Source organism: Eleutherodactylus coqui, chromosome 2 (genome assembly GCF_035609145.1).
Source record: "Eleutherodactylus coqui strain aEleCoq1 chromosome 2, aEleCoq1.hap1, whole genome shotgun sequence".
Taxonomy (NCBI): domain Eukaryota; kingdom Metazoa; phylum Chordata; class Amphibia; order Anura; family Eleutherodactylidae; genus Eleutherodactylus; species Eleutherodactylus coqui.
The window spans coordinates 291993515-292009598 of record NC_089838.1 but is presented as its reverse complement, the minus strand read 5'-3'; the positions used below and the strand labels follow the sequence as shown (position 1 = coordinate 292009598).

Here is a 16084-nt window from a genome sequence, read left to right as displayed (position 1 = left end):
ACACTCACTGCAACACAATGTATTTGCACACGAACAAGGTTGCATGATGTACCTCTGTGCACATGTCCGAGCATAGTACTGTACTTTATGTGCATGCAGGGCCAGTTCCATGCATGTGCGACACACATTTCCATGGATTAAAAGACTATTTAGCCTAGTGAGGTTCAGATATGTTCTTTTTTTGTGGTTTTGCGCAGTGTTTCATACATCTAAGGGCGCCCACCCACTGGCGATTTTTTTTCCTTTGCGTTTTGCGTTTTTTCTCAAGAGCAATTAGAATTGAATGTGTTCCTGTCCACTGGCGTTTTTTTTTCGGTCCGTTGCAATTTTTAACATAGGAACTGTCAGTTGCATATGTGTCCTTATTTTTCTCTTAATGCACCCATGATTGTCAATGGAAATTAACGGAAAAGGCGCAAAAAAGCCGCGAAAATGCCGCGAAAAAGCTGCGAAAAACGCGCCAAAAACGCGCGGGAAACGCTGCGTTTTTCACGCACGAAAATCGCAAACGCCAGTGGGTGGGCTCCCTAATTGTGCATTTGCGCACCTCTCATAGATTTCTATGGAGGCAGGAAAATAAAGCAGGTCCTACTTCTTTCTATGTATGCGAAACACGCTTATGAGAACAGCTCATTGAAATTAATGTGTTCTATTCTCTGTGTTTTGTACCTGCAGATTTTCCCCTAAGAGCTTCTTCCCACGGCTATATTTGCACATGGTTTTGCAGACAGATAATATTCGTGCACTAAACACAGAGAATAGAACAAATTAATTTGAATAGTTTCGTTCTCATGAGCGTGTTTTGTGCACACATTTTTCTCACACGGTAGAAAGTAGGACCCGCACTATCTGTCTATGTTTTCTGCAGCAAAATTCCCATAGAAATCTACGGGAAGGGTGTAACACTGCGCAACATGTGGGCAAAAGAACACATTTGGAACGCATTAGGCTTAAATAGCCATTAAATCCAAGGAAAGGATGGGTTACACGTCTGTGTGAACTGACCCTGCTAATGCAAAAAGTACAGTAATATGCGCAGACACAAGTGCAAATCTACCTTAACAGCCTCGCTCATGCATAAAAATGTCAACAGCATAGGCTCGTATGAAGCCACACTAGGAGAGAGATTGCAATGGACCACATTCTTTTGCATTGTTATGCCCTTGGTTTTGCACGTGGCTGAAAAAAAGCCCGAAGAGAAAAGCAACTATGTGAATGTTGAAATCAGTTGCTACTCAATTTTTGGGCTTATGCATACGGGGAAAAGGTTACATTCATACATGAAATCACATAATACAGACCTGTAGGCAATGTTGTACTGCCATATGGTGCGGTACGTTTTGGAGAGTATAGACCTGATTTGGTACAGTATGAGCCCTTAGAAGGCTCTGAGTGCCATACTGCAGAAAAATATTCTGTGTGCATCATTCAGTGTAGGGCGCCAGATCTCAGTCAGAGCTTTCCCCTGTTGCTGTTTTTTCGTTTAGTCGCTTCCAAATCTTCATGACCTCATGGACAGGCCCATGCCAAAGCTTCCTGTCAGCTGTAGCCACCCCCATCTCCACCAAGGTCCAGTCTGTCACCTGAAGGATATTACCCATCCATCTAGCCCTTGGGCTGCCCCTCTTCTTTTTGCCTTCCAATTCCCCAACATCAGCATCTTCTCCAAGGTATCCTATCTTCTCATTATGTGGCCAAAGTACTTCAGTTTTGCCTTTAATATCATCAGTGAGCGGTCTGCCTTTATTTCCTGGAGTATGGACTGGTTTGATCTTCTTACAGTCCAAGGCACTCTCAGAATTTTCCCCCAACACCACAATTCAAAAGCATCTATTTTCCTTCACTCAGCCTTCCTTATGGTCCGGCTCTCACATCCATAGGTTACTATGGGGAATACCATTGCCTTAACTATGCAGACCTTCGTTGTCAGTGTGATGTCTCTGCTTTTAACTATTTTATTGAGATTGCCCATTGCTCTCCTCCCAAGAAGTAAACGTCATCTGATTTCCTGGCGGCAGTCCACGTCTGCAGTAATCTTTGCGCCTAGAATTATGAAGTCTGTCACTGCCTCCATGTTTTCTCCCTCTACTTGCCAGTTGTCAATCAATCTAGTTGCCATAATCTTGTTTTTTTTTAATGTTTAACTACAACTCAGCTTTCACCTTGGTAATAAGGCTCCTCGCTTTCAGCCATCAAAGTTGTATCATCTGCATATCTAAGATATTAATGATTCTTCAAGTGATTTTAAAGGGGTTGTCCCGCGGCAGCAAGTGGGTCTATACACTTCTGTATGGCCATATTAATGCACTTTGTAATGTACATTGTGCATTAATTATGAGCCATACAGAAGTTATAAAAAGTTTTTCACTTACCTGCTCCGTTGCTGGCGTCCTCGTTCCCATGGAGCCGACTAATTTTCGCCGTCTAATGGCCAAATTAGCCGCGCTTGCGCAGTCCGGGTCTTCTTCTGTTCTCAATGGGGCTCCGTGTAGCTCCGCCCCGTCACCTGCCGATTCCAGCCAATCAGGAGGCTGGAATCGGCAATGGACCGCACAGAAGCCCTGCGGTCCACGGAGAGAGAAGATCCCGGCGGCCATCTTCAGCAGGTAAGTAAGAAGTCACCGGAGCGCGGGGATTCAGGTAAGCACTCTCCAGTGTTCTTTTTTAACCCCTGCATCGGGGTTGTCTCGCGCCGAACGGGGGGGGGGGGGGGGGGGGGGGTTGAAGAAAAAAAAACGTTTCGGCGCGGGACAACCCCTTTAACTCCAGCCTTGGATTCACAGAGGCAGTACAATTCTTTTTAAATTATTACAGAAAAGGAATCTAAAAAACTAACTTTTATTTAACTTGAATAAACATGTAAAGAAAAACTATATACATAATAGACTGACCGTCAATGGCAGGGAACTGGTTAATTGATGTTCTCCAATGTTAACCCCCGCTTATGCAGTCCGTTATATCTCCCTTATATAATGGAAGATCAATTCCAGAGCCACAAATGCCTATATCCAACCTTTAAATAGAGAAGGGAGATAATGTCTACAGCTGGTCTAAGGATTAGAGACGAGCGAGTATACTCGCTAAAGGCAATTGCTGGAGCGAGCATTGCCCTTAGCGAGTATCTCCCCTGCTCGAGACAGAAGGTTCAGGTGCCGGCAGTGGGCAGGGAGCTGTGCGGGAGAGCGGGGCGGAACGGAGGGGAAATCTCTCTCTCCCCCCCCCCCCCCCCCGCTCCCTCCTGCTGACTGCCGCTACTCACCGCTCCCCCGCGCCGGCACACAAACCTTCTGTCTCAAGCGGGGGAGATACTCACTAAAGGCAATGCTCGCTCCAGCAATTGCCTTTAGCGAGTATACTCGCTCATCTCTACTAAAGATATATCCAACTGCTGATCTGCTCTAAAACTTCTAGTTCATTGTTGTAAATGGGAATGAATAAGTCAGGATTATGGCTAATGCAGCGCTAGAGAAAGTCTAGAGATAGTCAATTCCTAATCACTCCATGAATCTCCGAGTATTATAATTATTAGGAGACACAGAGGGATTACTGAAAGGAGCCCTCTCAGGATAAGGACCTCTTGATGCTATTAAGGAATCTGTCCTACGGCCACGTAGTTTATACGGGTAGACATTAGATTACTGTTTAAAGGCATAAACCCCCAGTATCCTCCGCACATTCACAATTGCTAGTTGCAGTCAGCGATATACTTGTTCCTGGCTGCCAGTAGCTTCATGATATCTTTATTATACAGATGGAATGAGACTGCTATGTGGACGCACATATTCTTAGTGTCCTCCACACATTACAGTCCACATTTGCAGTCAGCAGAGTGCTCTTCCCTAGCTGCTGTCTCTCTCATGGAGACGCTGCACAGAGAGAGCTGATATAATAGACTGTGTACTGTGTGATCGATCTGTTCTAAACATATAATCCCGTCAACCCGCTCCCACTCAAGACCCCAGTATCGGAGTACAGACTGGATGATAGCCTCGTTTTACTTATGCATGTTAGTGCGTGATCCGATTTAGCTACAGCTCATATTAGGATATTCCCGCTACTTCAGCTATCTTGGCCATGTTGTAGCCGCCAAGTGAGTGGTACCAGGCATCCGGCTATTCTTATGGTTATCTAGTGCGGAGTTGTAACTAACTACCTTGATCTATCATATGAAGTGCATCAACACGTTTCTACCTCCAGCCTTGGATTCATCAATCCACACTTGTCGCATGATGTGCTCTGCATGCAAGTTGAATAGGTAGGGTGAGAGTATACATCCCTGCCGTACTCCTTTCCCAATCTTAAACCAATCTGTTGTTCCATGGTCTATTCTTACTGTTGCTACTTGGTCATTCTACAGATTCCTCAGGAGGCATACAAGGTGACTTGGTATCCCCATACCACCAAGAACGTGCCACAATTTATTATGATCCACACAGTCAAAGGCTTTAGAATAAACCCCTGCGCACTGAATAGATTCCCCGCTGCTTACAGCAGGATATTTAAAAGGTGCTTCTGGCCAGAATGTCCCGTTGTTAACCCCTATGTCCTCACAGGGATGAGGAGACTCCCCGAGGGTTCAGTTAATCCCTGTGGGGAGTCCTCTCATCACTAAACACTGTGACAGAAGTGTTGGGGAAGAACTTGAAATATAAGCGCTTCCCTGAAAATAGGCCCTAGCTGCTTGAAAAAGAAAAAAAATAATAATAATACATCACCTCTCCTGCGCTGTCCAGCTCCAGAGCCTCTTCCTCCCAGCTCCCCTGCACTGTTCTAAAGCATTTTCTTCTGGCCGGGGATTTAAAAATCCCTGCCTCCTGAAAGCGCTGCCTCTGATTGGCTGGGCACTGTGACCAACCAGAGGCAGCACTTAGTCATTCAGGGGGTTGGTCTCGATGACCCTGAAGGTCCTTTCTAACTATACAACTCTATGATTCAACGAGCAATGCTTTTTCCAGCACCATGTCACAAGGCAAAAGTGATAACTAAGCGGCTGAAATTTTGGGTCCTCGGCCAGGAAATTCCACAGGTCTAAATCCCATTGAGAACATGTAGTCAATCCTAAAAAGTGGGCAGACGAACAAAACTCAGAAATTGTTATAATTTCAAGCATTAAATAGGCAAGAATGGGTTGCCATCAGTCAGGGTTTGGCTAAGAAGTTTATATCCAGCACGACAGGGTGAATTGCAGAAGTCTTGAAAAATAAGGTTCAACACTGTAAATATTGAGCCTTTGCCTAAACTTGATGTATGTGTCAATGAAAGTTTAAAAAACATCTGAAATGCTTATAATTGTGCTTCAGTAACCATAAAAACATCTGACTAAAAGATTGAAAAACACTGAAGCAGCAAACTTTGTGAAAAGCAAAATTTGTGTCAGTCTTAAAACTTTTGGCCACAACTGTGATATTAATTTCTGTGGTCCGTGTGAAAAATGCAAGATTTAATGATTAAAAAAAATATAGAGAGATCGTGAATTCTTAGAGAAATAGTATATTTAACATAAAAATGTGAATTATATAATAGGTCATTTTCTGATGACATATTCGCTTTACGGTTGCTTATTGAACCATAAAACCAATATTTAACAGATTATTTCTTCCTTAGGTCTCCTCCTCTTCTTGAACTGCTGTACAGCGAGAGGTAAATCACAAGGGGAATAAAAGGTTAAAATAACATTGGATGCGTAAAGGGGTGATATGTTGGCAGGATTTGGAGGGTGTAATAGACAAAGAGAGACGCTGGCTGTATATGGAGTGTGAGTGACCAGGGTGTATATACATATCTTAGGACCATTGAACAATTCCAGACTCCTATAGAAACACGCCCCATTGACAAGCTGGTTTGTACCTCCCAGTTGTCAGTTTATAAATAAATTACCAGAACGAATAACAGAGGAACAGAACAATGAAGAATTATAAGACAATATATTCCAGAATTATTAATTTATGGGAAAAGCTGGTTTATACTATGCCAGATATGTAGGAGGGTCTGAACTTTAAAACACTACTCAGCTCATGCCAGGATGATCCTGTTGTACAAACAAATGAATAGAAACAGAAAGCAGTAGTGTAGATGAAGAACACCCAGGTGTGTGTATGTATATACATACTATATATACACTCCATAAGCCAATCAGATGTAAACACTTTATGATCAGTTATCCTGGAATATGGGGATGTGATTTAGGTATTTTAGTTGGGCAGCATAGTGGCTCAGTGGTTAGCACTGTGGCCTTGCAGCGCTGGATGCAAATCCTACCAAGGACAACAACTGCAGGGTTTTATGTTCTCCCTGTGTTTGTGTGGCTTGCCTCCGGGTACTGCATTTCCCTCCAACACTCCAAACATATACTAATAGGTGAACTTAGAATGTGAGCCCCCATGGGGACATCAAGTGATGTACAGCACTGCGGAACAGGTATGCTCTATATAAAAGTGTAAAATAAATAACTATCCATTGCCAGCTCCAGTGATTCACATCTGAATGTATAGCTATTTGGGAGGGGATAATCATAGAGGCTTCAAATACATACATTAATGGAAGAAGTAATATAGAGTCAGAGCTGCCTTTCACAGTTTAATGGGAGTTGAGTTTTTGAGGAGATGTTTAACCTAAGGCGTGTGGCCAACCTACAGCGAGAGAAAGAAGGAATGAGACAGAATGCATAAAAGGGAAAAATAAGAGAATGGGGAAAAGGGAGAAAGAGAGACAGTGCTGTCAAATTGTGTTGTATACTTGGTTTGCCGATCATGCCTTGCTATACTTATATATGCACTATAAACGCATATAGTGCATATATAAACGCATATATAAACTAATGCACTATAAACGCTTTTATCACGTGAAACATCAGATCCAAGTATGACCTGAACAATGGTTAGGAGGATGTGCTGAACTTTGTAATTTTGCAAACTAGAATTCAGAGGACCTTACATGTGAACATAATATCGATACTGATGTAACACAGTCAGAGACAGAATACACAATGTCACTAAGTTTTTTTTCTCAATATGTTCCAGATCGTCATGACTTCTCCAGATAATTCTTGTCTCTCCAGAATTTGTGGCACCAACATCTTTGACTTTTCTGAAAACAATAACACCACACACTGTATCATCTGAAAATAGTGCCCCACAAATAAATTATAACACCCACAGTGCCCCTAGAAGTAAATTAGAATACACTGTACCCAGAAATAGAATACACTGTTATCCAAGAAATAAAGGGAGCATTTACATAAGTTCTTCATACTTCGAAGTGTTCAACTCGTTTTGAAAATTCACGAAAGGTCCTATATAGAGGTTACTTACACCTTTAGGCCTCATGTCCACGGGCAAAATATGATTTTAAATCCGCAGCGGATCACCCGCATGCGGATCCGCATCCCGTAGATAAATATCCGCGGATGGTCAATAAAAGTGAATTTAAAAAAAATGGAGCATGAAAAAAAACGTGACATGCTCCATTTTCGTGCGGGTCTCCCACGGGGACGGCTCCCGCAGGCATCTATTGAAGCCTATGGAAGCCGTCCGGATCTGCGGGAGACCTAAAATAAGAATAACTTACCCACAGCAGACCGGGCAGGTCTTCTCTTCTTCACGGCCGGATCTTCTATCTTCGGCCTGGCGGATGTGCCCGGCGCATGTGCACGGCACGCTGCTGGCGTGCCGAGTACATCCGCCGGCCGAAGAACGAAGATCCGGCCGTGAAGAAGAGAAGACCTGCGCGGTCCGCTGCGGGTAAGTTTATTCTTATTTTCAGCGCTAATGTCTGCGGGGCAGGAGGGACCCACTACGGATTCTCCATGGAGAATCCGTAGCGGGCCTGATTTTCCCCATGGACATGAGGCCTTAACGCTCAATAACATATCCCCTAGATTTTCAAGCTGCTGCTGGAGATGCGGGCTTTGGATAGTCCTTTCCTCCACCTATGGTGGCAGTGCCCCTATCTCAAGAGAGTCTGGAACCAGGTCTTCCAGTTGATGTCCATTATCAGTAACACACAAATCCCACCTGACCTGGCGTTAGCCTTACTAACCCTAGATATAGACCAATTTCCTAACACAATACATAATCCTTTAATTCATACTTTAATTGCTACCAAACTGAACATTGCCCAATTTTGGTCCGGTACCTCTATCCCATCTATTTCTGGCATTATAAACTCAGTCAGTAAAAATACCTGGTTCAACTATATGAACGCCTGTGCCTTAAATAGGAAAAATAAATTTAGGAGGGATTGGGATACTTGGTTGCAGAGTACTTATAGTTTCATGCCCACCTCTGTATCTTAACTCATTACAAAAGTTTGTTATGCCAACTAAGCCTTTTTATGATGTTTCCAACTTTATGTTTCTTCCGCCTTGAGTATTTTTATTTTGCCTGTTGATTTGATGTAATTGTTTCTTATGCAGCTACTTAGACACAATTGTTATTTGCGATTTTACCTTTCTTACAATCCACGATTATATCTTTGCAATGCATAATGTTATTTTACAAATGTTTGTGATAAAAAAAATTTCCAATAAAAACTAAATTTTTTTTTATAATGTAAAAATTTATTTAAAACAATATATACCGTATATACTCGAGTATTAGCCGACCCGAGTATAAGCCGAGTCGATAAGTTTTGCTACAAAAAACTGGTAAAACTTATTGACTTGAGTAAAAGCCTAGCTATACTCGAGTATATACTAGGTAAAGAAAAAACGCAATACTCACCTCCCAGCCTGCGTCTCTGTCCCCGGCACGATGGTCTCCTCGGCGGTACAGCAAGCTGCTTGAGAATTCTCCACGCTGTCATCTTCCTGCTCAGCTTTGAATTTCCCCGCCGTCAGCACGGTGTAGGTAAGCGCTGTGATAGGATCGAGCGCCAGCCAATCACAGCCGGCGCTCGAATAAACCATGATGTCATCCACTGAATTGCTGTGAATGATCGAGCGCGGGCTGTAATTGGCTGGTGCTCGATCCAATCACAACGCTTACCTACACCGTGCTGATGGCGAGGGAATTCAAAGCTGAGCAGGGAGATGATAGCGGGGAGAATTCTCAAGCAGCTTGCCGTACCACCGGGGAAACCATCGTGCCGGGGACAGAGATGCAGGCTGCGAGGTGAGTATTGCGGGGTTTGTTTTTTTTTTACCTCACTCGAGTATAAGCCGAGGGGGGCTTTTTCAGCATAAAAAATGTGCTGAAAAACTAGGCTTATACTCGAGTATATATGGTATATATAACTTACATTGTGCTCTAATAAATGTATTATCTACTTTTTTTTCCTCTATCTGACTATACGTGGTCCAGTAAGCATGGCCATGGGTGTCACATATATTTTTAACGGCATACTGGGTCAATGTCTTAGAGTTAAGGCATGAAGTCGAAAGGAGTGGCCCATATTTCATGATACCCCCAAGATTTGTTGGACATTTATCTGTGTTGTCTCCTCCTCACCCCCTCCTTCTCCTTCTGTTGCCACCCTCCTACAAGGCCAACATGACAAATCTCATTCCGGCAGTGGAGAGGGACCTCAAAAGGCAGCACCGTGAGAAAGACTATCAAGCAGTTATTTACCAATTGCCACAAGATGCATCCGCAATGGATCTCAGCTCTGTGGCTTATGGCAAGCGGGGAAAGTCTAACAGAGATGTGGCATAGTTTTACCGCCTGTCGCAACCTGCAGCAACAAACAAGGATAGGACTCATAGTTACATGCAGCACTTATCCATGATGGTTCAAGAGCTGCTGCATAGATGTAATCCGACATGGCGTTGGCCCCTTTGACATCTGGGTGTCTAAGCTGGACTAGTGGCCAGAGTTTGCCCAACATGCTTTAGAGGTGCTTGCCTGTCCAGCTGCCAGTGTTCTATCAGAAAGGGTGTTCAGCACAGCTGGGGGTGTGATAACTGACAGACGCATCCGCCGGTCCACGGACAATGGGGATTGCCATGTTTACTCCTCTTACCCCCCCTCCCCCAATGACAAAAATGTCAATATGGAAATACAGAGCCACAGCTCTCATATTTCCACTAGGAGCACACTCTACCCTCAAGGTGCTGTTGCTGATGGCGGTGGTGTACTTGCTCTGTACTTCTGTGTGTAAATGAGTCCTTATTATATATGATTAAGTAATAAATGTTTATATAATGGCGTAGGATCTTCTTAAAACATTGCAGTAACTACTGGACACCTAGTATAACAGCTGAATCCATTCACTTGAATGGGACTGAGCGGATCTCAAACCGTGTGACCGATGAACATGACATCACAGACCGGAGAAGAGGCCATGGCGCTCACCCCAGTGCCATTGCCTTCTCATCGGGGATCTCGAGTGGGAGACATCAATCAGTTATTTTTTTCTGAACGCATAAAAAGCACAGTGAATATGCGTGCAAGAAAAAAAAAAAAAACATACGCACTAAGGGAGGCTTTATATGGGCATATTTTCATTTGTTTTAGTAATGCACAAAACTTGCACGCACAATATGCAGAGAAAAGAACCCATTGATTTCAGTGGATTCGCTCATGCTTCCTTTTTTCACACGCATTTCACATGCACAGAGGAAACATAGCATGCTGTACTTTTGTGCACACTTGCGCACCAAAGGTCCCCATAGAAGTCTACGGTGTGGTGCAAATACATGCCCGATGTGCAATATGCTGTGCAATTCCACTGGAAAAAAAACACATCTGGAACTCATTAAGCTAAATAGCCATTTAAATCTGGCGTGGTTGTCTTGTGTGTGCAAAAAAAGTTTCCTCGAGGGCTAAAATAGTACAGTAAAATACACCAATATGTGTATAAAAAGGACTTGTTCTTGGCGCAAATATATTGCGTTTAGTCGCATGCAATTATGCATTCATCCAGGGACCTAACTATTGGGGATGCAGGGAATGCAGTTGCACCTGGACCCAGGAGCCTAAGGCCTCATGTCCACGGGAAAAATAAGAATTAAAATCTGCAGCGTTTTTCCCGCACACGGATCCGCGCCCCATAGGAATGCATTGACCACCCGCGGATAGATAAATACCCGCGGATGGTAATTGAAAAATTTCTGGAACATGAAAAAAGATGGACATGCTCCATTTAGGGTGAAGTCACACGAACGTATATCGGTTCGGTTTTCACGCCGAGCCGATATACGTTGTTCTCGTGTGCAGGGGGGGGGGAGGATGGAAGAGCCAAGTGCAGGAACTGAGCTCCCGCCCCCCTCTCTGCCTCCTCTCCGCCCCTCTGCACTATTTGCAATGAGAGGAGGCGGAACGGGGGCGGGGCTAAAGTCCGGGAATTAGCCCCACCCCGCCTCTCCCCATTGCGAATAGTGCAGAGGGGCGGAGAGGAGGCAGAGAGGGGGCGGGAGCCTCAGTTCCTGGCCCTGGCTCTTCTATCCTCCCCCCCCCCTGCACCCGAGGACAACGTATATCGGCTCGGCGTGAAAACCGAGCCGATATACGTTCGTGTGAACGCACCCTTAGGTGCGGATCACGCGGTCGGGAGCTCATAGAGCACATAGCTCAATTGATCTCCCTTATGAAAAATAAAAGACAATTACACTGCATCCGCAGCCCAAATCCGCAGCGGATCTGATTTTCCAAATTTTGCAAATTAAGAATTAAAATCTGAAGCGTTTTTCCCGCACGCGGATCCGCGCCCCATAGGAATGCATTGACCACCCGCGGGTAGATAAATTGTAATTGTTTTTTATTTTTCATGCGGGAGATCAATTGAGCTATGTGCTCTATGAGCTCCAACACGCCTGATCCGCACCTAAATGGAGCATGTCCATTTTTTTTCATGCTCCAGAAGTTTTTAAATTCACTTTTAAATACCATCCGCGGGTATTTATCTACCCGCAGGTGGTCAATGCATTCCTATGGGGCACGGATCCGCGTGCGGGAAAAACGCTGCGGCTTTTAATTCTTATTTTCCCCATGGACATGAGGCCTTAGGGGGCCCATAAGGCCTCTCTTCTCCATATAAGGAGCCCAGTACTATGAATAAAGCATTATAGTTGGGGGCCCTGTTACAGGTTTTGCATTGGGGCCCAGGAGCTTCAAGATACGCCTCAGCATACACCCATATGAAGTCACCCTTAGGCTGGGTTCACGTAGTGCGGATTTGCCACGGTTTTGCCGCGGATTGCCGTTGCATATCCGCACTGCGGCAAAACCACTGCGTTTGCAGTGCAATGCAGCAAAAATGAGATTTGCCAAAAGGCTGTTCTCACAGTGCAGATTTTTTCCGCACAGCCGCAGTGCTGAAATGCAATTGCGGCGTGGTTTTAAAAGATGCAGCATGTTCATTCTACGGTCTTTTCCGCAGCGCTTTTTTGTCCATAGACCTCTATGGACGCAGCCGAAACCGCACCAATTATGCGGCAAATACACGGCAAAAAGTAAAAAAGCGCTGCGGAAAAAACCGCTTGCGGATTTTTCCGCACGAAAATCCACAGAAAAATCTGCAAGCCCAAATTAACCTTTGAAGCGATTTTGCCGCAGAAGCATTTTTCTGCGGCAAAACCATGGCAAATCCGCACTGTGTGAACCCAGCCTTAGGGTGACTACCCACGACAGTTTTTTTTCACTGTGAAATCCGCAGCGGTTTTTTTTCTGCAGGAGTCCATGGGATCGCGATTTTAACATTACTAGTCCCATAGACCCTTGCAGAAAAAAAAAATGCTGTGAATTTCGCAGTGAAAAAAAACTGTAGTGGGTAGTCACCCTTAGGGCGCCCACCCACTGGCGATTTTTTTTCCCTGCGAAATTCGCAGCATTTTTTTCTCTGCAGGGGTCTATGGGACTTGTAATGTTAAAATCGCGATCGCGCAAAATCGCGATTTCGCGGTAAATTGCGATTTTGCGCGATCGCGATTTTAACATTACAAGTCCCATAGACCCTTGCAGAAAAAAAAATGCTGCGAATTTCGCAGGGAAAAAAATCGCCAGTGGGTGGGCGCCCTTAATATGCAATGAAATTGCATATATCAATGTGTACGACCCCTTATTGACTTGGGTGTATTTCTTATTTATGTATTGTCTGTGTATTTCACACTGACCCATTATAGCCCATGACACTAGTCACATGGATGAGTTTTAACAAGGACCGATGGTCTATGTCAGGGGTGTCAAACTCATTTTCACCGAGGGCCACATCAGGCTTATGGTGACCTTCAAAGGGCCAATTGTAAGACAGTACAGTAGGGGCTCGTTCACACAAGCGTATTTGCGTATATACTATGCAGTAAATAGAAGCCATTGATTTCAATGAGTTCATTCACATAATGTATATTGTCACACAGCATGACCTATTTTGTTACGTACTACACACCCCAATAGGCCATTGAAGTGAATGGGTCACGAAAATACATGGTGAATGCGCAGGAAACCTGTATTCACTGCCTATTTGCGCACCATTTCAGTGGGCCCATCTGCGTTCTTTTTTGCGTGCCCAAATATGCAGGCATACGCGATTTTTAATTGCACAAATATGCAACGTATTTGTGCAACCGAAATAAGATTATACTAGAGATGAGCGAGCACGCTCGGTAAGGTGAGTTACTCGAGCGTGCCTCACTCATCTCGAGCAACTGCCTTCTCCTCCGTGCTCGTGGGGACGGCGGGGGTAGTGGGGGGAAAGAGATCCTCTCCGCCGCCCCCGCCCCTGCTGAAGGCAATTACTCGAGATGAGCGAGGCTCGCTCGAGTAACTCACCTTACCAAGCGTGCTCACTCATCTCTAGATTACACCCATGTAAACGAGCCCTAAGGGCTCCCACACACTTGCGTTTGTGTTTTTTGTTAATGTGATTGTCATTGGGATTGTTAATGTTAAAAACGCAATGCAATGCACCAAAAACGCAAGTTGCATTGCGTTGCGTTTTTAACATTAGAAAGTCCCATTGACAATCGCGTTAACAAAAAACGCTAACGCAAGTGTGTGGGAGCCCTAATAGTGACCCTATAGTGGTCGCAGTAGTAATAGTGACTCTCTGAGTGGCACCAGTAGTAATAGCGACCCCCACAGTAATATTAACCCCCTCAGCAGTATTATCCCCCTCAGCAATATTATCCCCGTCAGTAATAATATTATCCCTATCAATAATATTAACCCCCTCCCAGCAGCAATACTAATCCCCTCCCAGCTGCAATATTAACCCCCCCCCCGCAGCAATATTAACCCCCCCCACAGCAGTATTCCCCCCAGCAGCAATATTACCCCCCCCCCAGCAATATTAACCCGCTCCCAGCAGCAATATTAACCCCCCCCAACCCATATACTTACCTCCTTCTTGCTGTCAGCGCCTCTCGCGCTAAGCCCGGGTGAGCACTGACGTCATTGTGTAGCCTGGAACGCTTCCTCCCGGAGTCCTCTTCTGCAGAAGTGAAGAGCAGAGCACTCAGCGGAGGAGGATCCTGGCTGCACAGAGTGTGCGTTGGGATCAGTGATAACCAGAGCGATTACCAGCGGGGAGTTTCAGTTGGGCGGGAGGAGGGGGGAGCAAACTGGATCTTTTGCACCAGGTGCAGGAAACATAGCTACACATCTGATGAATAAATACAATGTGCGAGAGGCATGCTATAAAATCACTGTATGTAGAGATCATATTCTCTAGGCGACCATTACTGTATAAACAATGTACTTCCTGTGATGTTACAGATAATTTTTTGCTGTATGCTCTTTGCTAGGACTTCGTTACCTGCCTCCTGAAGCCGCTCATTTTCCTAAGTGTGATCCATCTCTGAATGAATGTCCAGCTAATGCCTCCTGCGAGGAAACAATCGAGGGCTACTACTGTGCCTGTAACAACAACTTCTTCAACGTCAAGGAGAAGATGACCATCACTTACCCGGGTGGAGAGTGTGTTGGTAATGTGCGCTATCTTACCCTGTGCCTCATTTTATTACATATGCACTGAATTAGGATCTTTCTAAGGGACAATTATTGTGTAGAAAGTTGAAACTTACTTACAAGATCGGTAAAATGAGTAACCAGCTTGCTGGGGGGTAAAAGTTGACTGAGGAAGGTAATGGCAAACCACCCCGTAAAAACTGTCTACCAAGAAAATGTCACAATGTGACATCACCCTAGGAGTCAGTCGTGACTCGGTGCTTGCACCTGGGGACTTTACCTTTAGCTAAGTTGGAAATAATGTTTGCCTGCATGAACTGTTGTTGAGCCCCACTGCTTAATCTGTAATAGGGTCCCACCTACCATGTGCCATCTATAATACTGGTGTCTTTCAGCACCCTTGGATAGTAGGGCCCAAGTATGAATACTATCTCAGCACCGTTATATTTACAACCTTAGAAGACACATTAAAACAAATTAAGCAGCACCATTTATAATCTCTAGAAATGTTTCCTACGGCTAGAGACACACAAGCGTATTTCAAAATGCGCTCGCTCCTGCACAATGTTTTTGCGCAGTGAACAAGTGTATTTTACTCGCGTACCTGCAAAGTATACTTGCGAAATACTGTGCTTATTTGCGCAGGCGCCTTTCATTCACGTAGCCGGGGGAATTATCCTGTCCTGATAGGTTTAAATAGATATTAAGACAAACAAGATGCTGTTATTCGTGGGTATGCACAGTGTTTTGCACATACCTGCAAATTTGCGCACCTCTCATAAGCATTTATGGGCTTTTATGGTGGACAAATGCGTACAACATAGAACAGGATCTTTTTTTGTGCCTGCCAAACACAAAAAAAAAGGAAATCAAAATGAACCCACTGAAACAAATGGGCTCTATTCTCCATTCTTGTGTGGATGAACCCTAAAAAAAAGTGTAGTGGCCCAGTACATGCTTTCCTGGCCCCCTCCATAATGTCATACATGTATTGTCTTATGTAGATGTACTATGCAAAAACTGTCTTGTCATTCTGGTATGTGTATTGCACAGCTGCAGCAAATGAGAGGTTAATGTCTGCAAAGTGTGAGCTGTCTGCCTGTAAATATAACAATTCTATTCTGTCATGTTGTATGAGTGAAGGTATAAATGTGAGTGCTTGAGAGTGGGAAAGGAGATCCATCTTCTGGAGATGAGAAAGAAAAAATACAGAGGCTCACGGGGCACCTTCAGCCTCCATGTGT

At 44.5% G+C, this 16084-nt stretch overlaps 1 protein-coding gene across 1 annotated transcript in view; it reads left to right on the top strand.

The window, feature by feature from the left end:
- Positions 1 to 16084, top strand: part of LOC136610197 (adhesion G protein-coupled receptor E3-like) — a 150422-nt gene that overhangs the window by 455 nt on the left and 133883 nt on the right. Inside the window, exons 2-4 of the mRNA XM_066589439.1 lie at positions 1488 to 1670; positions 5589 to 5640; positions 14678 to 14857. Coding sequence (XP_066445536.1) covers positions 1488 to 1670; positions 5589 to 5640; positions 14678 to 14857 — 415 coding nt within the window. The remainder of the gene's footprint in view (positions 1 to 1487; positions 1671 to 5588; positions 5641 to 14677; positions 14858 to 16084) is intronic.